General features: G+C 43.4%; 1 protein-coding gene across 1 annotated transcript in view; it reads right to left on the bottom strand.

Annotated features, from left to right (window-relative positions):
* Positions 1 to 436: 436 nt before the first annotated feature.
* Positions 437 to 24,250, bottom strand: part of LOC122560563 (large ribosomal subunit protein uL3-like) — a 30,805-nt gene continuing 6,991 nt past the window's right edge. The window contains exons 4-10 of the mRNA XM_043711320.2: positions 22,289 to 22,424; positions 13,846 to 14,032; positions 10,983 to 11,143; positions 9,492 to 9,593; positions 6,538 to 6,633; positions 5,242 to 5,361; positions 437 to 560 (exon numbers count right to left, since the gene is read on the bottom strand). Of these exons, the coding sequence (XP_043567255.1) occupies positions 504 to 560; positions 5,242 to 5,361; positions 6,538 to 6,633; positions 9,492 to 9,593; positions 10,983 to 11,143; positions 13,846 to 14,032; positions 22,289 to 22,424 (859 nt within the window). The 3' untranslated portion in view covers positions 437 to 503. The remainder of the gene's footprint in view (positions 561 to 5,241; positions 5,362 to 6,537; positions 6,634 to 9,491; positions 9,594 to 10,982; positions 11,144 to 13,845; positions 14,033 to 22,288; positions 22,425 to 24,250) is intronic.

Below are 24,250 nucleotides of genomic sequence, written 5' to 3'. Positions count from 1 at the left end.
TTATAATCAGGGTCCTCGAAGCACAGATATAGGACCTTTGTTTACTTAAGCGACTATTGCACACAACAAGCCAGCAGGCTGCGCAACCCCTTGCAGGCCCAACTGAGAAAACATATTAAATCGGCCTTGGAATGTCCAGAGTGTTCCTTTCCCTGCAGCAGGTAAACATTTCACAGTGCAGGAAAGGGGCGATGAGGGATTGAAAATTGCTTCCATGGACGAAGGCAGACTAATTCCAGTCGTGGTTAATTATTTAACATGTGGAAATGATTAGCAACAAAGATAAAAAGCTTCTTCCAGCTGATTTTATGTCCCATGTTATCAATTATCACAGAAAGCAGGATGATACGGAGCATTGACCATTTAATCATTGACATTATTTTGTGAGATGTAGCCTGCTATTGTAGAGTAACAAGTAACTTTGGAAAACAAAAACTGAGCATCAAACGATTCTTTATTCTCAGCCGGATAAGGGATTCAGTGACAATACAGTCCTTCAGCTGTTAAGAATCAGCTGAGACACTGGCCCCCACTTGTACCCGATCTTTCTTCAATGGCCCCTGAATAAAAAGAACAAGATAGAAATGAAAATGATTTTTGTGTTATTCTGACCCCCAATATACATCATTAACTTGCCTTCAGTATACAAACATAAGATCGAGAAGCAGGAATTGGCAGTTCAGCCCCTGCTCTGCCTTTCAATACATACATGGGTGCCCTGTTCCTGGCCTCAACTCCAGTTTTATACCTGCTCTCCATAACCTTTTAATCCCTTACTAATTAAATATCTGTCCAAGTCCTCCTCTGTTCAATTGTTGTTGTCCAACAGGCCCAGGAAATGCTGGTTAACAAGGAGATGGACTACTCTGGACATAATGCAGGGTCTGCTCCATCTTTGAGGTATTGAAGGGACAGGGGAAGCAGCTTACTCAAAGGCCCCAGCACAGGAGGGCACAGCAGTACAAGCCCCATATCTTGGGAATGGGCAAATACCATGTTCTTCTGGCCAAATTCAGAATCAAGCTAGCTGTTTAACTGGCAGTTGCTCCCACCTGAATATTATTGTCCAGACGCAGTGACCAAAACTGACCCACTTATTTTGGGCGACATGGTGGCTCAGTGGTTAGCACTGCTGCCTCATGGCACCAGGGACCTGGGTTTGATTCCAGCCTCAGGCGACTGTCTGTGTGGAGTTTGCATGTTCTCCCCGTGTCTGTGCGGGTTTCCTCCAGGTGCTCTGGTTTCCTCCCACAGCCCAAAGATGTGTAGGTTAGGTGGATTGGCCATACTGAATTACCTGTAGTGTTCAGGAATGTGTAGATGTATTAGTCAGGGGTAAATGTAGGGGAATAGGTCTGGGTGGATTACTCTTTGGAGGGTAAGTGTGGACTTGTTGAGCCTGTTTCTACACTGTAGAGATTCTATGATCCAATCTTAAACCTGAGGTTAACTTCCGTAGGTTTGACAATCCACTGTTATTATTGTTAATTTCCTATTTTTCAACCTGACAGTTGAAAAAGACAGGTCAGAAATTTCGATTAGCAGAGAATTGCATGTCAAATGATTCAAAGTTTACTGTGCTCTGTCGAAATAACACAGTTCTCAACAATTTGTCAAGGTCAAGGGTAGGTGAAGCTTAATTGAAAGCATTGAAGTGATGACTGGAGTAGCAAACAGTGGAACATTAAAGATTATTTGGATTCCAGAAGGCATAGAATTGAAGACAAATTATGGATCTGGTTAAGAAATTGACTGATGGACGGGAGTCTATGCTGGGTCCTCAGCTTTTTCCAATGTATATCCAAGACTTAAATGAGGGGAGTGAAAGCTTGATGACTAAATTTGCAGATGACACAACGATAGATAGGAAAATATGTTGTGAAGAGGACAAAAGGAGGATACTGCTGATACAAGTAGGTTGACTGAGTGGGCAAATGTCAGGCAGATGGAGTATAATGTGCAAAAATGTGAATGTAGGAGTAATGAGAAAAGGAGAGCATTATTAAAATGGAGAATGACTGCAGATTTCTCAACATTCTAATGTGTGATTTACAAAATGCTAGTGTGCAGCAAATATGGAAGATTATAGAATCCCTACAGTGTGGAAGGAGGCCAGTCAGCCCATGTAGTCCAACCGACCCTCCAAAGACCATCCCACCCAGATCCACCCCATCCCTGCATTTCCCATGGCTAACACATTGTTGGCAATTTCCCCAAGGACGATCCACCTAACCCGCACATTTTTGGACTGTGGGAGGAAACCAGAGCATCGGATGGAAACCCACACAGACACAGGGAGAACATGCAAACTCCACACAGTCACAGGCTGGAATCAAAACCAGGTCCCTAGCATTGTGAGGCAGCCATGCTAACCATTGAGGCACTGTACCACCCAATGTGCCACAAGAAGGCGAATGAGATTCTAACTTTTGTTATGAGAGGAATTGAACATGAGTTATACAGGGCATTGGTGAGACCACAAATCAAACACTGTTTGTAGTTTTGGTCTCCTAATTTAAGGAAGGATAACATTGTGTTGGAAGTGGACCAGAGGATCTTTACTAGATTGGTACCCAGAATGAGTGGTTTTCTTGGAAGGCCAGGCTGGGCTTGGTTCCACGGAGGTTTAAAAGAATGAGTGCAGATTTGGTTGAAGTGTATAACATTAGTGGTCTTGAGAAGGTGGATGCACAGAGGATGTTTCCTCTAGTGGACACTGTTTAAAGATTGGGGATCAGCATTGTAGGATGGAAATGAGAAGTTTTATCCTCTGTCAGTGTTATGTGACTTTGGAACTCTCTGCCTCCGAAGGTGGTGTAAGAAGACTAATTGAATATTTTTTTAAGGCCGAACTGGATAGAGTTTTGTGAGGCAGGGGATATCAGGGATAGATGGGAAGATGGAATTCCAAACGCAAACAGTGATCTTATTGAATGGCAGGACATAAGTCTTATGGTCTTATGGTCTTATGGACATGCTCAAGGGGCTGAATAGCCTACTTCTGCTCTTAATTCATCTGTTTGGATTAAGTTAAATTGCCACTCCCTAATCTGAAAGACTGTTAGATCTTATCACCTCTACAGTCACACTTTCACATTAACGTTTTTTTTTTATTTTATGGGATGTGGGCATTTGACTGGGTTGGCATTTATGGCCTGTTGCCCAGAGGACAGTTAAGAGTCAACCACATTGCTGTGGGTCTGGAGCCACATGATGGCCAGACCAGGTAAGGTTGGCAGATTTCCTTCCACTACAAGGAGCTTAATGAACCTACAATAATCAATAGTTGTTAATTGGTCACCATTAACCTAGTTTTTTATTCCATATTTTTACCCAGTTCAAATTTTCCCATCCGTTTAGATTTACCACACCAGTTCAATTTTACCATGGTGGGATTTCAATCCACATGCTCAGAACATTAGCCTGGGATTCTGGATGGTTAGCCCAGTAACGTTATCACTATGTCATCTCCCATGACCACAGTGGAAAGTCGGGAGAGGAACGTAAAATGAGCTGCTAACTCATCATCAGCTGCTTTATGCTATCACAAAGAGTCCAAATCTATCCCACAGAGTCTGAGCTACATTGTCAGCCTTGTTTGGGGGTTGGGTGTTTTGAAAAGCATTAAAGTAGGTAAGTTCCCAAGACCTGACGGTATCTATCTCAGCATGCTGAGGGAGGCAGAAGCAGAGATTTCAGGGGTCTTGTATGAAATCTTTGTATTCTCTTCAGTCACAGGAGCGGTTCCCCAGAGGGATAGAAAGTAGCTAATGTTGGCTTTTTTTTTTGTGTAAGAATGGCAACAGGGATAATCCAGGAAATTCCAGGCCAGTGAGCCTTATGTCAGTGGTAGGGAAATAGTTGGAAAAGATTCTTAGGAATAGAACTTATGGAGGAAGTGACAAAGATGTTTGATGAGGGCAGGATGGTGGATGTTGTGTATATCCTCATTCCTGATGTGGGGCTTATGCCCAAAATGTTGACTCTCCTGCTCCTCGGATGCTGCCTTCCAGTACCACACTTTGTGACTCTGACCCTCCAGCATCTGCAGTCCTTACTTACTCTGAAATCAACTTTAGCAAGGCCTTTGACTAGGTCTGTCATAGCAGGCTGATACAAAAGATGCAGTCACATGGACTCTACAGTGAGATGATAAAATGGAAACAGTGTGCTAGCTCAGTCATCAAAAACAGAGATTAGCGGAGGAAGGATGTTTTTCTGACTGGAGATCTATGACCAGTGGTGTTCTGCAGGGATCAGTGCTGAGAGCCTTGTTGTTTGTAATATAAATTGGTGATTTGGAGGAAAATGTGATAAGTTTAGTAAGTTTGTGGTTAGTAAGTTTGTGGACGACACAAAGATTGGGGGAGCTGCGGATAGTGAGGAGGATATGGATAGGCTAGAGGCTTGGATGGAGAAATGGCAGATGAAGTTTAATCTGGAAAAATCAAGGGTGATGCACGTTTGGGAGTTCTAATGCAGGAGGGACGTATACAGTAAATGGCAGAACACTTGGTAGCATCAACATAGAGGGGTCTGGGCATACAGGTCCATAATTCCCTGAAAGAGCAATATGAGGTGATCAAGATGGCACTTGGCATGCTTGCCTTCATCAGTCGGGGCATGCGGTATAAAAATTGCCAAGTTATGTTGCAATTGCATAGAACTTTAGTTAGGTCACATTTGGAATATTGGGTCCAGTTCTGATCGCCACACTACTGAAAGGACGTGGCGGCTTTGGACAGGTACAGAAACAGTTTAGCAGGATGTTGCCTGGTTTGGAGGGTATTAGCTATGAGGAGAGATTGGAGAAACCTGGGTTGTTTTCACTTGTACGTCCAAGGACGAGGGATGACCTGATAGACGTTTACATAGTTATGAGGGGCATGGATTGGAGGGTGGGTTGGAGTGTTTTTCCCAGGGTAGAAATGTCAATTACTATGGGGGACATAGGTTTAAGGTAAAAGGGAGTAACTTTAAAGGAGATGTGAGAGGCAGGTTATTTTACACAGAGGGTGGTAAGTATCTGATATGCACTGCTAGAGGAGGTGGTAGCAACAGCTACAATAGCAACATTTAAGAGGCATCTTGACATATACGTGAATAGGCAGATAATAGAGGGATGTGGACTATGTAGAGACGAAAGGTCTTTAGTCAGGTAATATGTATCAGCAAAGCCTTAGTGGGCTGAATGGCCTGTTCCTGTGCTATACTGCTCTTTGTTATTGTTGGTATCCCTACCATGAAGGCTCTCTTCTCCTCTGGTGTCTGGAAGTGTCCGTAGCCAAATTTGGAAGTTGTGTCAATGAACTTGAGCTCAACCGATTCAATAGCAGTCCTCTTGGTGTGAATCAGGAGAGACTGAAAAAGAAGAGCAGACAGCAACCCTGAATAATCACCTCCAGTTCCTCCAGGAATACAATGTAACAGCGTACCTTCTGGAGTGTACTTAATACGATCATGACATACAATCAACCAGTCCGCGGCTTTCAGTGACCCTTCTGCACTTGAAATGGATGCCCGCCTGTACAAATGCTGTTTTACCCATTCTTGAGATTTTGATCGAAAGGTTTCCAAGTTGTCCCTTCCATCGTTTCCATGGAAACCTCATGCTTTGTTCCAGGATGTCGACTGACTTTATTTAAGAGTGCTGCTTTGTTTTCCAATGGACGTTTCAGGACTGAATATGGCACGGGAAAACACGTGCTCATTCCATGCTAGTTGTGTACCAGCCGCCATATTGATAACGGCTTTTTCCACAGACATTGTGGCTGTGATATAACCCTGACATATATAAATTGACTATCGTGCTTCCACTGGCTTCCCTGGGTGCTGGTAATACAAGGATTCCATCCCACTTCAGAAACAACCACAATAAATCCTCCGTATCCACAAAATCATGAATTTGCCTATCCGCATCAACAAATAAATTAAAGACAAAATTCAACTTCCGCAGGCAAGACTCGTCTATCCTTGATTTTTAACCAGTTCTGCTTTCACGAATTTTATCATAGAATCCCTACAGTACGGAACAAGCCCTTCGGCCCAATGAATCCACACTGACCCTCCAAAGAGTAATCCACCCAGACCCATTCTCCCTACCCTATAACTCTACATTTACCCCAGACTAATGCACCTCACCTGCACACCCCTCAACACTATGGACAATTTAGCATGGCCAATTCACCTAACCTGCACATCTTTAGATTGTGGGAGGAAACTCACACAGACACAGGGTGAACATGCAAACTCCACACAGAGAGTCAACTGGAATCGAACCCAGATCCCTGGCGCTGTGATGCAGCAGTGCTAACCACTGAGCCACTAAACTACTGACATTCTCAGGAATGGAGCCCATCATGGAGCAATAACTGCCAGTTTCTGGGCCACTGTCTCTGTATGTAATTTTAACGAACGCGCACTTGATGCTTAAAAAGTGGACAGAGAAAACTCTCTCCCTCAAAACACCACAAAAGCAAAGCTCGAATTGACGACTCCCCGAACACATTGCTGCCACACAGAGGGGGGACGGTGTACCTTTCTGAGCGCAAGAATACGCTTCTTCGTTCCAACAACACAGCCTTTCACCATAACATAGTCATTGTTCACTTCACCATAATGCGGAAATCCACCCTAAAACAGAAAAGCAGATCGATTGCAACCAGCATCCGATTAGTACAACACAAGAATCAACAAGTAACTGAAGCCAAAATATCTGAACATAATTAGAACTGTAAACAGTACGGCTGTTAAATTGTAACTGCCCATGGACTGAATTACATGTGCAATGAATAAATCTGTCAGTCAACAAAGCATAAGGTAACATGAACAGATTATTACAAACATGACTGAGAGATAAGGGATTCAGTATTGTTTAAAATTTAGCATTATTGAAGTAACGAGTTGGATGAACATTTGGAAAGATGTATCTTTGAACAATTGATTCATTCCTATTAAACTGTAATTTGTACTTTTTCTGGACTCATAACAACAGACTAATGAATCAGTTGGGCAGGTTCTTCCCCTTGCTTCCTTCTCCCAACTATTCTTTTTTTCTTTCTTACCAGGAGGTAGGCAATGCCAGCAAACCAGTATTTATTACCAATCCCGGGTTGTACCAAAGATAGTTAATGCCAAGCACATTGTGTGCAACTTAACAGTCACATAAGAACCATGTAGGGTGGTAACTTGCCCTATCTCTGAAGGACCCGGTTGAACTAAGTGATTATTTCCTCAAATTAGCCATCTTATCAAACAAGGATATGCTAAACAGAGGGACTGAGGACCACATATTAAATCATACATGCTGATACATAAAGAGAGACAAGGGCAGAGAACTGGAAAACATGCGACTGGTCCTGGCCATTTATAGTGCTCCCAGAGTGTGTTGCATCATCCTGGCAAGCTGTGGTCTGCACAGTTGGAGCAGGCAATGAAGCAGTGTGCTAGACACTGAGGAACTGGGAGACGTTCCAATGAGGCAGTGTGATGGACACTGAGGAACTGGGAGACGTTCCAATGAAGCAGTGTCCTGGACACTGAGGAACTGGGAGACATTCCAATGAGGCAGTGTGCTAGACATTGAGGAACTGGGAGACGTTCCAATGAGGCAGTGTGATGGACACTGAGGAACTGGGAGACGTTCCAATGAGGCAGTGCGCTAGACACTGAGGAACTGGGAGACGTTCCAATGAGGCAGTGCGCTAGACACTGAGGAACTGGGAGACGTTCCAATGAGGCAGTGTGATGGACACTGAGGAACTGGGAGACGTTCCAATGAGGCAGTGTGATGGACACTGAGGAACTGGGAGACGTTCCAATGAAGCAGTGTCCTGGACACTGAGGAACTGGGAGACGTTCCAATGAGGCAGTGTGCTAGACACTGAGGAACTGGGAGACGTTCCAATGAGGCAGTGTGATGGATACTGAGGAACTGGGAGATGTTCCAATGAAGCAGTGTACTGGACACTGAGGAACTGGGAGACATTCCAATGAAGCAGTGTGCTGGACACTGAGGAACTGGGAGACGTTTCAATGAAGCAGTGTCCTGGACACTGAGAAACTGGGAGACATTCCAATGAGGCAGTGTGCTAGACACTGAGGAACTGGGAGACGTTCCAATGAGGCAGTGTACTGGACACTGAGGAACTGGGAAACGTTCCAATGAAGCAGTGTGATGGATACTGAGGAACTGGGAGACGTTCCAATGAGGCAGTGTCCTGGACACTGAGGAACTGGGAGACGTTCCAATGAAGCAGTGTGCTGGACACTGAGGAACTGGGAGACGTTCCAATGAGGCAGTGTACTGGACACTGAGGAACTGGGAGATGTTCCAATGAGGCAGTGTGATGGACACTGAGGAACTGGGAGACGTTCCAATGAGGCAGTGTGATGGACACTGAGGAACTGGGAGACATTCCAATGAGGCAGTGTGATGGACACTGAGGAACTGGGAGACGTTCCATGTAAGAGGAGGAGGAGGAGGAGCCTGGGGAGGAGGAAGCTGACATTGTCCATGGCAGAATGCAAGTGCACCAAGCATTACAAACCAGACAGAAGTTGATTGACAACTAGTTCCAGTGGATAAAGCAGTCCATCATGGACCATAAAATAGTCATTAGGCGTGATGCTGGTTGGTGTGGTAGGGGTGAACATCAGAGGTTTGGACAGTGTTTGCTTTTTGCCTTTAACTGTACTGACCTAGAGAAGGTGTTAATTTGGATGCAGTTACTGACAGGTAAGGTGTGTGGCCTGCTGGTTAAACAGTAACCCGGCTGAGAGAATGGGGTCATACATGTGAGAGAATGTCAACCTGTGTGCCTTGGGCAGTGTGGTTCTGTGGCTGTAATGCCATACCATTGCTGATAAGGGGCAGCACTGGATTGCTAACACAAGTCCATTTACACAGTGCTCTATCAAAGATGGAGTGGATGCAAAGGATGCTGGGCTTTTGGTGTATATCCACTGAGTGGTAAACTGTTCCAGAAACAACGTGTGGTAAAATGGGACCTGAGGCATGCCTTGGGGCATGATAGATAGTTCATGAGGCAAATTTTGTGAGAAAACCTGTTAAGTCACATGGTGGAAATCCTTCCAAAACATTCAATGCAACTCGGATTTAGCAAAGAAAAGTAAGATTGAGTCCATAGTCTTTAATAATCTAGGTGAAACCTCCATTCTGCCTGACTGAGGTGAGTTATTTTTTGACTTTATATGTGAAATATAGTAAGATTCATAAATTACCAGTAAGTTCAAGCTGGGTAACGCAGGGATGAAGGAACCATTAACCACAAGCAGTAAGTTCTAACTAACTGGAACTATCCTACAACTAGTGGTCAACCCATTTATAGATGGTATATTCTTGAGAAGTATTGGTTCTTGTGGTAAGAACTCAGAATGATATATAAGGAGGATAGCAGCACTTTATAATTGTCAGAATCAATTTGCAAACATCAGCTATATTCCAAGTGAGAATGTTCAAAGTGACTCACCATAGGAGTGATGCTCTTATCAGTCAGATCATAATGAGTAGAAGCATTATTTTTCACTAATTTGCCATCTTCGATATGGATACCTTTTCCAATACGATATATCTGAGCATGAACCAAGACAAAGAAACATTCACATGGTGTTTATAATCAGGCATTAGCACTGAGAGCTAGTGTCTTTAGGATGAGGCATTCAATCAAGGCCCTATTACTAAATCGTCTGTTATTTACCCACAAGGGACTGTGGACATCTCCCTCTTAGTTTCAGACTGCGAGAGAAACGAGTGGATCTGGTTTCTGAGGGCAGCATTCCTTATATTGTCAGGCTGGCCAGGATTTTTTTTCCCCTCTGTTCTTAGCACCTGCTCTGCATATTTTGTGAGACTTAGCAGGATGACGAACTATTGTAAGGTTGTGTCACAAGCACTCTAAGTCCTGGAGCCAGATTTGAACCCAGAGCTTCTCGGTCCAAGCACTCCTAATGCACCACGAGACCAGTCTTCAACCTTCATGAAGTTTAAAACAGCCCATGGCACTATACAAAAGAGCATCCCCCAACATTCAGGGCAATATCTCTTCCTTAGAATCTTAGAATCCCTACAGTGCACATAGAGGGCATTTGGTCTCTGCACCAACCCTCTGCACAGTGTCACTCCCAGACCTGGGCCCCCACCCTATTCCTGTAACCCTGCATTTCCCATGGTTAACCCACTTAGCCTACATATCCTAGGACACTACAGACAATTTAGCATGGCCAATCCATCTAATCTGCACATCCTTGGACTGTGGGAGGAAACCAGAGCACCTGGAGGAAACCCACGCAGACTCAGGGAGAATATACAACTTCCATGCAGAACAGAACCCTATATTCCTGCACACTATTACTATCCAAACCACCATCCAATGCCCCTCTTGTATGTCTCAATAGAACCTGCTTCCACCACATTTCCAGAAAGCTGGAAGAACACAGCAAGCCAGGTAGCATCAGATGGTGAAGAAGTCAACGTTTCAGGTATAATCTTCTTCAGTCCTGAAGAAGGGTTACACCTGAAACGTTGACTTCTCCACTTCCTGATGCTGCCTGGCTTGCTGTGTTCTTCCAGCCTCCGGCCTGTCTACTTTGGATTCCAGCATCTGCAGTTTTTTTTTGTTTCCAACAAATTCTCAGGCAATGCATTCTATATATTAACTGCCCACTGTGTGAAAAAAGATTTTTTTTTGTCACATCACTTTAAAGCTCTGCACGATCGTTCGTTTCCCTTCTGTGAGCTGGTACAGCTTCTCCCTATCTGCACTGACCAGTTTAGCAAGATGGAGAACCCCACATCTTATTTGGAAAGTAGCTCCTGGAGTGTGAGCTCGGACATATTAATGTAGGATAAGGAAAGATTGCTTCTGTTTGTTGTGGGTTATAAAATTAGCTCAAAATTTACAGTTTGACATGAAGTATCAAGGATGATGGGAACTTTGCCTCACAATGTCTAAAGACCATACCTTCTTATTGACCTCTGTGCGGTGGAAATAACCTTTCTGTCCCGTCCGGGCAATTGTGAACCCAACGCGAGCCGGATGCCAGGCTCCAATGCAAGCGACCTTCCTCAGACCTTTGTGGGTCTTCCGGGGAAGTTTCTTGGTGTGCCAGCGGGATGTGACACCTTCAAATTACAAAGAAAAGATGCAGTTGTTGTGATTACATTTTACCTTTTGCATACTTTCCCCCCGAAATCTCCTAAATGCATATCCGCCATTCAGTTAGCGCAATAACTTATGATAATCTCCACATCCTTTGACCCAATAATTCTTCATCTAACCCCACAGAACACATCCATGGTTTTAAAATTCCCACCATGTTTCTGCATGCCTTTATAAGTGGACACTGAAGATTCACAAAAGGCAAAGAATATAAAAGCTCACAGTCGCAATGTGTTGGTCAGAACCCATTTGAAATAATGTTTGCGTTCACCCGTCCCATTTTGGTTGTGATGAGAGACTCTTGAAACTGAAGTTGTATTTTCTGGAGATGAAAAATGATCTGATTGAGTTGAAATATTGTGTGGAATTTTCACAGGCAATTAAGTCTTTCAGAGAAATTCAATGTAACCTTAATTTTGAAATTACAACAATCGATTAAAAGATAATTGAGGGAAAATATACATGCTATGTGGAAAACATAATTGGCACTTGAAGAACAATCTTTGGCTTTTTGAATAGTTGTAGAAACTTTTATTCTTTTGTTGTTGTTTAGGATTTCTCTCTCTGTTTCCTCTTTTTTAGTCATTCTTTGCTGGTTTTTAAGTTCTGTCCAGTCTTTGAACCAACCACTTCGCAAACTTGAAAGCCCTTTCTCTTCCAGTTTGATTCTAGCTTCAACTAGAGGCATGGTGGCTCAGTGGTTAGCACAGGGATCTGGGTTCAATTCCGCCTATTGTCTGCGTGGAGTTTGCACCTTCCCCTCTGGGTGCTCTGGTTTCCTCCCACAGTCCAAAGATGTGCACCTTAGCTAGATTGGCTGTGCTGAATTGCTCAGAGTGTCCAGGGATGTGCTGCCTAGGTTGATTAGCCAATGGGAAATGCAGGTTTACAAGTTGAGAGTAGAGGGATGGGTCTGGGTGGGATGCTCTTCAGAAGGTCAGTGTGGAATTGATGGGCTGAATGGTCTGCTCCCACACCTGTCAGGATTCTATGATAACTCTAGGTCAGTTTATGTGCACATGTGGCTAACAGCATGAAGACTGGACCCTGATGCAATATCGAGGGTAAAAGTGCATTTGTGGGCAGCAGTTCCCTCTGAGCTTCCTTCTACAGGATGGCAGACACAGAGGCAAGTCCACAGAAATTCTGCTCACACACTTATGCCATGGGAATAGATGAGAAAGGGAAATCAGATTGGACTTAACACTTAATGGTAAGGTCCTACGGAGTGTTGCTGAACAAAGAGACCTTGAGGGCAGGTTTATGGTTCTTTGAAAGTAGAGTCACAGGTAGAAAGGATAATGAAGAAGGCATTTGGTATGCTTTCCTTTATTGGTCAGAGTATTGAGCACTGGAGTTGGGAGGTCATGTTGCAGCTGTACAGGACTTTGGTTAGGCCACTGTTGGAATTTTGTGTGCACTTCTGGTCTCTTCCTATCAGAAGGACGTTGTAAAACTTGAAAGGGTACAGAAAAGATTTACAAGGATGTTGCCAGAGTTGGAAAGTTTGAGGTGACCTTATAAAGGCTTATAGCATCATGAGGGGCATGGATAGGATAAAGATACAAGATCTTACCCCTGGGATGGGGGAGTCCAGAACTAGAGAGCATTAGTTTAAGGTGAGAGGAGAAAGACATAAAAGAGACCTAAGAGGCAACATTTTCATGCAAAGGGTGGTACGTGTATGGAATGAGCTTCAGAGGAAGTGGAGGTGTCTGGTACAATTACGACATTTAAAAGGCAACTGGATGGGTATATGGATAGGAAAGGTTTAGAGGGATATGGGCCAAGTGCTGGCAAATAGGACTAGATTAATTTAGGATATCTGGTCAGCATGGACAAGCTGGACCGAATAGTCTGTTTCCGTGCTGTATATCTGTAGAACTCTAACATTATATGACTAGAACATACATGCAATACTTCTTTAAGTAGAGTTAAATAGAGCTTCCTGCATCTAACAATGGTGAGAGACAGGGAGAAGGTAAATTGCAAACAGATATACAATGACCTTAATGTACTTTTAAGAATATAGGCTAAGCTTTATTTGGTAAGATAACAGGAACAACAATAGTCAGACATTCTCCTTGCATTTTAGGGACTTCTTGACATTTACATTGGAATCACAAATTTGAAATACTCGGAGAATGAATGGTAACTAATCAGCACTTTGGATTGCTGATTACCTCATACATTATTGTATGTTTAGGCTTGAGCCTGAGTCACATCTAATATTCCTTTCCACCCTTACCAAGTATAATACAAGCAGTCAAATTTATTGCACTAGTAAGGTTTTTGTCCAATACAATATGTAATATATTCACTTTAAAATTAATGTACAATATTTGAATGAAATGATTTAGATCTAAGCTGGACTAATGTTCCAGTATCTTGGAATAAGAGAGAATATAGGTGGAACTGGGTGCCATCTATCTAGGCAATGAGGATAGAGAATATTGTACCATTCTTACCAACCAGTGCTCCCTTGGTTCCATTTTGAGTTTAGGATTGGTTACTAACATCATAGAATTGTTCATTTGTGTGAAACCTTCAACTTCCTAATCCAAAAATGGTTGAAAAACAGAGTTTCTAAATGGAATAATTGTTCTTCATCTCATGCCTAAATATCACAACAGAGTCTCGGCAGGTTAACAAGTCTCGGAGTTACCTTTGAATCCTTTTCCTTTGCTGACACCAATCACATCGATCATTTCGTTCTGATGGAAGACAGTGCTCACTAGGACTGGTTTCTCTAGTTTCTCGTGTGCCCAGTCCACTTTCTCTGCAATGGTCCCTCCATTCAGTTGGATTTCCATGATGTGAGCTTTTTTCTGACGCAGAGGTAGCAGTCTCATCTAATAGGTGTGTGTGGGGTGGGGGGTTGGGGGTGTAAGGGAGAGGAGGGATGGTATTGTTGGACATTATATTAATAACAGTATAATGACATTAACCTTTACTTTAAGAGACATTTCTTCCTCATCCCCTGGCCATAGTCAGCCCTGCATTTGTTGACTCGGTTTGCAATTTTAGAATCTTAGAATCTCTATAGTGCAGATAGGGCCCATCAAATCTGCACTGACCCTCCAAAGAGGATCCCACTCTACTCCCACATTTACCATAATTATTCCATCTAGCCTGCACATCCCTAAAAACAGAGGGCAATTTAGTGTGGCTAATCCACCAAACCTACACATTAGATTAGGTTACCTACAGTGTGGAAACAGGCCCTTCGGCCCAACAAGTCCACACCGACCCTCCGAAGAGTAGCCCACCCAGATCCATTTCTCTCTGACTAATGTACCTAACACTATGAGCAATTTAGAATGGCCAATTCACCTAACCTGCACATCTTTGGACTGTGGGAGGAAACCGGAGCACCCAAAGGAAACCCACGCAGACACAGGGAGAATGTGCAAACTCCACACAGACAGTCACCTGGAATTGAACCTGGGACCCTGGTGCTGTGAGGCAGCAGTGCTAACCACTGAGCCACCATGACACCACAATCTTTGGACTGTGGGAGTAAACCCACACCGACAATACACAAGCACCACACAGAAGGTCACCCGAGTCTGGAATTGAACCCAGATACTCAGTGCTGTGAGGCAGCAGTGTTAACCACTATAAGCTACTCTGTCACTCATGTGATGTCATCTTCGGCCTACCTGTCTTGATCGCTGTAGTCTATGGATAATACAACCTGAACACCGTGATACTGTTAAGAGGAAAAAGGTTGCATTTACGAAGTAACTGTTTCCTCCTCAGAAAGTTCTAAAGTGCAAAACAAGGTGATGTTGGCTTCACGTGAGATGGTTAGAGGTTCAAATCTTCAAACAATTGTTTTCCTAAAACTCTACCAAATCAGGTTCAGGGGCCTGTAGCAATGAGCTCCCCACCTGGGGCTGTTAATCTGGCTCAATCAGGGAGCTCTGGCTGACATAAAAGGATGAATGTCAGGGATATTGGGGCCCTGAATGCATGACTCAGTGAGAGGCACTGCTATTGTCAAAGGCTATCCATTTGTAAATAAAAAGGTGATTGGTGATGGGATGCCGATCTGAAGATTATTTCGGGGCCATGTACTGGGCATAAGGTGCAGCATTAACATTGGAATGAGGATGTTTTTTAACCATGTATATTAGTGAGAAACTGAAATGATTCTTAGTAGATGTGAATCTAAAAGTAAGGGCAGACATTTTCAGGGTTAAAATAGGATAATCAAATTTTCAAATGAATAAATGGTGACAAAAAGAAACTGCATAAGGTTGATCTCAGCAATGCACTATACCTTTAAGAGAATGAAATCACAACACACCATTTGACACTCTGGGTATAAAACATCTCCATCTTACTCTCAGTTATTTAGTTAAGCAGTTAGTAATTGGATCAGTTCTATATATAATGCAATAGGAACATGAGTTAACATTGAACACAGACTGTAAGTAAGTCTGGCATATATCGGTGTATGTAGCTAATGCCATTAATAAACCTCAAGATATCTGTCTCAATAGTGTTTGTGATAATATTTTACATATGGGTAAGCACTTAGACCATATCATACTGGCAAATGCAATTTATCCTAAGCAAGCCACATTGGGAAACAAATGGATTTATGTTGAAGCTTAAGACTCCAGGAGGGCAGAAGCAGGAACTCCAAGCTGGTGTCCAAGTCCAGCCATCTTTCCCCACAATAAGGACCTCTTTCACTGTGAAACTGAGACTCACATGTCTATTCTAATAGACAAGGCATCTTATATGTTGTGACACCAACTGGTGACTTATAAACAAAAATAGAAATTGCTGGAAAAGCTCAGCAGATCTGGCAGTACCTGTGGAGGGAATCAGAGTTAACGTTTTGGGTCCAGTGACCCTTCCTCAGATCTGACTTATTGCTAGGGTAATGTCCTACCACCAACCCACATTACTAGCTTTTCTTTTAAGTTAACCAAGTTTTGATACACATCTGGAGCAGGTGGGCCTTGAACCCAAGCTACCTAGATCAGAGATATGGACAATACTATTGTGCCACAAACCCCTCAGTTCCCTTTACTTTCTTTTCTAATTTAACCTATTTTTCTAATCAACTTGTTCAGGGATGTTACTACACAGCTCTGGAACAGGTGAGACTTGAACTAAGGACTCCCACTCCAACAGTAGGGACACTACCATGGTGCCACAAGAAGCCCCTTAAATTCTTCTCACTAAGTTGATGCTGTGGACAGGTTGTAGACAATATAAGTCTTAACTAGTGGAAGCCCATGCATTAGTGATGTCTAGTTTATTTCAAGGTAGCAATAGATAGATGTTCCACTGATTAGTTAGGAATGATTACAAAACAGAGTCGAGAGTGTGGTGCTGGAAAAACACAGCTGGTCAGACAACATCCGAGGATCAGAAGAATCAACGTTTCAAGCATAAGCCCTTCACTAGGAATTACAAAAACAATCAGGAGCAGAGGTGACATATTGAGACCTGGATCTAGACTGTTTCTTCTTTACCCAGTGTGACAGCATCAGATAATGCAGAGCGTTTCACTGATGCTACACTGTTTTATGTTTAAGGCAATTTAGACACATAGGAAGCACCAATTAAATTATTAGAAAACTGAGTTTTGACAACAACCTTTAATTGGGAGAGATTAATCGCAAAGGGATTATAACATAAGGTTTCCAAACAATGTTTTGTACATGTGTATTCTCCAGAGATCTAAGGTCAACAAGCATCTGGCTCATGTCAGCTGGAGTTTGGCTTGACTTAAAAGAGCCATACGTTTCAGTACAGTTAATGATGCATGTTTTTTGTATGGAAACTTGAGGTCTTTTGACTTGGGGAAGGAAGAGACTCCCTTTCCAAGAGTGTGGTTTCACAGATAGTTAGAATCTCTTTTTTTCAGCCACTTGAAAACTTGGAGGGTTTTTTGTTTTGGGAAACGAAAAGGTTTTCCTGTCCATGAGTGGGAATTGAGATTCAACGGATGAGTGTATATTTTGCGTCGCTCATCTGCAGTCTCCCTGAAAAGTATTACCTTTGTGTTTTTTTACTTTGCTTAGTATTTTACTAGCCCTTCCTTGTTAGATCCATGCATGGTCTTGATTGACGATGTTCAATAAAGTTAGATGTCATTTATCCAGCACTACTGTCTGATGGTGTATCCCTGTCAAACCCGGAACTTTTGAACAGCATCATTTAAAGGAGTTATTTTGAAGCTTTTAATTAGATGATCAAATTGAACTAATTTATGTTATGTAAATTCCCTTTTTGAAATTGATAATGTGAAGTCCTTTGGGGGGGTCCTCATTGGTGCTATACAAATGCAGCTTGCTGCTGTCATCATTGTGTAGTTAGACTTGTGGAAAGAAAGGACATATGATTAAACATGGATAACTAGATAAATCAGGTGAATGTAGAATGAAAGCCTGTATGTCAAAAACTGAGTAATGACTTAATGAAATCTGGTTCTAATCCTTGAGCTCTCAATAGAATAAAATATAACTTCAGTGAAAAATATTAACAATGTGCATAACATGAGACACAAGGCACCATAGTAATTATAGTCTAACAAGTGAAGACAGTTTTACGATGGAAGGGCAAGATGTGTTCGCACAGACTTGGAGGGCCAAAGGACCTGTTCCTGTGTTGTATTGTTCTTTGTTCTCTTCACTGTTCTAGTATGCCAGATGTACGATATGGTCAAGTCTGATCCCCAGGTTTTTAAAGACCACAATGTTGCGTTAAGTTTATCCTCTCTGGCCTCTCTCCTGAACATAAAAGCACTTCATTGCTCAGACCTTTGAGTATAGGAGTTGGGACATTATCTTGAGATTGTATAGGACATTAGCAAGGCCTTTTCTGGAGTACTGTGTCCAGTTCTGGTCGTCGTGCTATAGGAAGGGTATTATTAAAGTTGAGGAGAAAGTGAGGTCTGCAGATGCTGGAGATCAGAGCTGAAAATGTGTTGCTGGAACAGCGCAGCAGGTCAGGCAGCATCCAGGGAACAGGAGAATCGACGTTTCGGGCATAAGCCTTATTAAAGTTGGACAAGGTTCTGAAGAGACTTATTCGGATGTTGCTGGGAATGGAGGGTTTGAATTATAAGGAGAGGCTAGGACTTTTTTCACTGGAGCGTAGGAAGTTGAGAGGTGACGTTGTAGTGGTTTATAACATCATGAGGGGTAGAGATAAGGTGAACGACAGGTGTCTTTTCCCTACTTTGGGGGATTTCAAGAATAGGGGGTAAGGTGAGAGGAGCAAAACTTTAAAAAGACATGAGGGCAACTTCTTTACACAGACAGCGGTTCATGTGTGGAATGAACTTCCAGAGAAGTGGTGGATGCAGGGCTCAGTTACAACATTTAAAAGACATTTTGATAAGTACATGAATAGGAAATGTTTGGTGGGATATGGGCCAAACACAGGCAGGTGGGACTAGTTTGGTTTGTGATTATGGTCGTCATGGACTGGTTGGGCTGAAGGGTCTGTTTCTGTGCTGTATGACTCTAATTTACCAATACCTGGCACAATGACACATTTTAAACAAGATGTGGAGGAGCCAAGTGTTGGACTTGGGTGGACACAGTTAGAAATCGCACAACGTCAGGTCATAGTCCAGCAAGTCTATTTGGAAGCTATTGGAAACCAAATCAGCCCAATCACAAAATATTGCCTTGCTCTGGCGCACAATTTTTGAAATTTGTGCTGTTCATACACAAGCTTTATGAGGACAGATTCAGAAAATAAATGTCAATAATGTGTAAATAAGAACTGATGTCTGGTCACATTCGCTTAACAATTAGCATCTGTACATTGAATTCTATTTCGAACACGTTGCTGTCAGGAAGTGAAGACTTTAACCATTTCACTAATCTCGCTCATAATAAAGGCAGAGCTACGGATCTCGGGAAGGCTAAGTGCTGGCAATCTTTCAGCTGACTCAGGAGTCTGTGGCGTTTAGCTCGGCATCAGAGGCTTGGGCACAAAGCCCCTCCAGTCCAGTATGAAGGGAGGTGGTGTTTTCAGGCAAGGTGTTAAACTGAGAGCCTGGGGCTGAATCCTCACTTTGTGTATCATTGATGAGTCGAAGCCCTTTCTCAATGTTTGAATCACACAGTCGGCATGTGCCTCACTCTGCCCAGGCTGGTTGCGTTTTCACACGGTTACCGGTGCCGAACCGTGATGGAGTGCAGGAGGAGGGTGACTATGGATGTTGGGTTGGTTAGGAGGCCTCTCTGAATAGCTGGAGACAGCAAGCCAGCTCTCAGTATTACAACACCCATTACCCCACTCAACTTCCAGGCTACCCCCTCCATTCCCCGTGTCTCTCTCAGACGCTGCTCCAATGGCCTCTCATGTCTCTCTGTGCCCTCTCTCACATCACCCCCCTTCCCATGTGCCATTGATACTGCATAACCTCTTAAGTAGTCATTACACCATGAAATAATGTCCAGGGATGTGCAGGTTAGGTGGGAAGTGAAGGAATAGGATAGGATGGGCTGTGCGTCAGGTTGGCATGCTCTTCGGAGGGTCAATGTGGACTCGACAAGCTGAATGACCTGCTTTCACTCCCTACGGATTCTACAGAAAATGCTGGAGAAACTCAGTAGGTCAGGCAGCATCTGTAGGGAAAACGTAGTCAATTTGACTTCTTCAGAATCAAATGGGGTTGGAAAATCATGTTCTTATATTTTTAACAGAGATGGGGAGGTGTGAGGGGATCAGATGGCATGGAGACCCAGTTGTTAGTTGGGGTGAATAAGAAAAAGGGAAGTAAATGGGTGTAAATAAATGGGTGAAAGCGAGGTGGGTGGGTCCTCTCTACTGAGAGCAAAGTAAACAAGACAAGGCCATGGGAAGCGTGGGAGATTTGGATAGAGAACAGACATCAGACAGTCAGACTCTGAACCTGTGGGATTCTGTATTGGGTCTGGATGCTGTAAAAGAGCCAAAGTGAGAAATGAAGAATCGTTCTTCACGCTTGTGTTATTCTTCGATTGGAGGATTGCAGCAGAGCCCAGATTGAAATGTTAGCCTGAGGGCAAGGTGCTTTATTGAAATGACAAGCAACTTAAGGATCAGGTCATTCCTATGGACAGGAGTGGAGGTGTCCCCCAAAGCAGACACACACCCGCCCATCTGTGTTTGGTCTTGCAGAAGTAAAGGAGTTAGCAGTAACTGCAGTGACCAGACTGAAAGAAGGTGTGTTTGGGGCCCTGAACTGTGAGGAGGTGAACGGGCAAACGTTACATCTTCTGCGATTGCATGGGAAGGTACTGTGGGGGAGTGAAGGAGGAGTGGACCAGTGTGTTACAGAGGGAATGGGCACTGTGGAATGCTGACAGTGGAAGGTTGCGGGAATATGTGTTTGATCATGGCATTTTGTTTGATAGGAAATCGTACTATAATGCTTACACAATCTTTTTTTTTTAATTAATTTGCAGAATGAGGGCACTGCTGGCTATGCTAGCATTTATTACCCATCCCTAATTGCCCAGAGGGCAGTTAAGTGTCAACCACATTGCTATGGGTCTGGAGTCACATGTAGGCCAGACCAGGTAAGGGTGGCAGTTTCCTTCCCTAAAGGACATTAGTGAACCACAAGGGTTTTTCAGACAATCACATCAAGGTCACTATTAGACTCTTAATTCCAGATTTTTATTGAATTCAAATTCTACCATCTGCTACGGTGGGATTCGAACCCAGTTCCCCAGATCGCTTCCTGGGACGATGGATTAACAGTCCAGGCAAAAATACCACCAGGCCATAATCAAAATTTAGTCACTTTAATTCCATGGAACAGTGCCCTCTAGTGATTCACTGCATTGAAAACACATCCACATTACAATGTGGCGTCTACTAGCAAGATTTGGAGGTGTCAAACATTTTATACTCATCTGTTAGAATGTTCCCAACTCCTCAGTAAATATCCCCGGTGGTCTGCAAGAAATGCATCTATCCATTAGATCATTTGTGAATCAAGTTCTGGGTCTAGGTTGAAGCCTCCTGCCCCATCATGGAACACAGTGATTAAGTCACATTATCTCAGTTTTGAGGTCCCAGTGAGAAGCTCCTCATGATTTTATAGATCTCTATAAGGCCATCCCTCAGCCTCTGATGGTCCAAGGAAAATAACCCCAGCCTGTTCAGCCTCTCCCTATAGCTCAAACTCTCCAACCCCGGCAACATGCTTATAAATCTTTTCTGGATCCTTTCAAGTTTCATAACATCCTTCTAACACTTTTCCAGGCAAGCCACTAGCTGAAACCATTCAGGCTTTCATACATAACATGAGTGACAATCAACAAAGCAGCACAGTTTTGAAATCATGTCACTACCTCACAGAGTCATAGAGATGTACAGCAAGAAAACAGACCCTTTGGTCCAACCCATCCATGCAGACCGGATATCTTAACCTAATCTAGTCCCAATGTCCAGCATTTGGCCTGTATCCATCTAAACCCTTCAGATTCTACACTCATTCAGGTACCTTTGAAAAGCCTCCACCCTTCCTCGTGCAGCTCATTCCATACACGTACCACCCTCTGCATGAAGAAGTTGGCCCATGGGTCCCTTTTACATCTTACCCCTCTCACCTTAAACTAATTGTCCTCTAGCTTTGGACTCCCTGACCCTAGGGAAAAGACCTTCACTATTCACCCTATCCATGCCCCTCATGATTTGATAAACCTCAACAAGGTCACCCCTCAACGTCCGACACTCTAGTGAAAACAGGCCCAGCCTATTCAGCCTCTCCTTATAGTTCAAATCCTCCAAACCTGGCAACATCCTTGTAAATCTTTTCTGAACCTTTTCAAATTTCACAACATCCTTCCTGCAGCAGGGAGATTCGAACTGAATACAATATTCTAAAATTGGCCTAACCAATATCCTGTGCAGCTGCAATATGACCTCCCAACTCCAAAACTCAATGCACTGACCAATAAAGGCAAGCGTACCAAATGCCTTCTTCACCACCCTGTCTACCTTTGACTCCAGTTTCAGGAACTATGAAGCTCTACTCCAAGGTCTCTTTGTTACCCACTCCACTCTTGAGTTATATAGGGCTGTTAGGATGAGAAAGGTAACCACGAACAACAGAGAAACAAAACACTTCTCACCTGAGTGTGAACAATGATTCGGATGATCTTGCAATACTTCTTCATGGCTTCAAAGTCTTTCTCCAGCTGCTTTTTGCCCGCTTCATCCTGCCATTTCTTGCTGTATTTAGTGAAGGCTTTCTTCTTACTCTTACACCTGGTTGTATGAGGAGATGTGAGCCATGCTCTGGCATATTGTCATATAGAACCAACACTCACCATTCAGCTGACAGTCGGGAGACCAGTAATCCCACTGATAATTAAATGACAAGCCTTGCTTTCCAAATTTAGATTAGAAAATCAAGTCTATGACTGAATGCAGGTCTCCTTTGCTGAATTTTCAGCCTAATTTCTGACAGCCACGTGACATTATTTTATAGCTCCATTGTACACATTTCGACATTAAAACTTGATACCCTCAGTTACGAGGTATTTTTACCGTTCTGGAAGGACAAAAGCAATGGGTGCATGGGAACACCACAACTTTCAAGTTTCCCTCCCAGCCACTCACCATCCTGACTTAACATGTAGATATAAAATAGGAGCAGGAGTAGGCCATTCGGCCCTTCAAGCCTGCTCCACCATTCAATATTACTATGGCTGCTCATCCAACTCAGTCCCCTGTTCCTCAGTTTTTCCCGCTCCCTATTGATCCCTTTAGCCTGAGGACTATATCTAATTCAGTCTTGATAACATTCAATGTTTTGGCTTCAACTACTCTCTGTGGAGGAGACTTCCACAGGCTCCCCATTCTCTGGGTGAAGACATTTCTTCTTATCTCAGTCCAGAAAGGCCTAGCCTGTCTCCTTGTACTGCAGTCCATTGACAGGATTCCCCAGTCATTGGGAACATTCTTCCTGCTTTTACCCTGTCTGGTCTTGTTAGAATTTTACAGGCTTCTGTGAGATGCCCTGTCATTTTCCAGTGAATACAGTTCTAACCGATCCAGTACACCAGTCCTGTCATCCCAGGAACAACGGACAAATAGATCACCGTTCCTTCACTGTTGCTAGGCCCAAATCCTAGGATTCCCTTCCTAAGAGCATTGTGGGTCAGCCCACAGCAGGTGGACTGCAGCAGTTCAAGAAGGCAGCTCCCCACCACCTTCTCAAGGGGCAACTAGGGGCGGGGCAATAAATGCTGACCAGCCAGCGACACCAACATCCCTCAAAATAAATAAAACAAAATTCTGAAGAAAGCAACAATAAAGCAGAAAGAAATTACATAGTTGATTTAGGATGAACAACTGCTGCCCAGAAGTGAACTCGTTATCAGGCAGGATCCGGATCACTGGTGACCCGTTGCCTACAGAGCCTCTGATTCATGCCAGATAAAGTTTGATAGATGCCAGCTGCACTGTGGTATCCTATTGAAAGGGCCATTCTTCCTACTGGAGCATAGGCATTTCAATAACGTCTAATACCATCACAGACTATGTCCACGCACAGCAAGGGTTGAGCCTATTCCGTGCAGAAAAGTGTGGAGCTGGAAAAGCACAGCAGGTCAGGCAGCACCTGAGGAGCAGAAGAGTCGACGTTTTGGGCGTAAGCCTTTCGGCCCGAAACATCACTCCTCCTGCTCCTCAGATGCTGCCTGACCGGCTGTGCTTTTCCAGCGCCACACTCTCAACTCTGAACTCCAGCATCTGCAGTCCACACTTTCTCCTGTTCTGTGTTCTCCATTGTTTTACAGGGGAGAGAACTTATTAAACCAAGTGCAAAGCATGGTCTTACTATTCACTTTGGAGCAATGCAGATGTTCACAGAGGTGACAACGGCTTTGAAAATTAGGATAGAATTTGGATGTCACTGATAATAATAAAATACAGTGGAGGTGCTTTAACTAAAGGGAAGCTTTGATGAAAAGGGTTTAATTTGTTAGGTGGTAACAGATTCAAAATGGAGTTTGTAGCCTGACCAGCCCATTAATGTCAGCAAAACAGGTGGGCGACATTTTGATAGGGCTGACGATTAGATTACAAAC

The sequence above is a fragment of the Chiloscyllium plagiosum genome, unplaced genomic scaffold (genome assembly GCF_037043375.1).
Source record: "Chiloscyllium plagiosum isolate Xiang-an unplaced genomic scaffold, Cpla_swu_hap1 HiC_scaffold_20, whole genome shotgun sequence".
In the NCBI taxonomy this organism is placed as follows: Eukaryota; Metazoa; Chordata; class Chondrichthyes; order Orectolobiformes; family Hemiscylliidae; genus Chiloscyllium; species Chiloscyllium plagiosum.
This window is presented reverse-complemented; position numbering and strand designations above follow the sequence as displayed.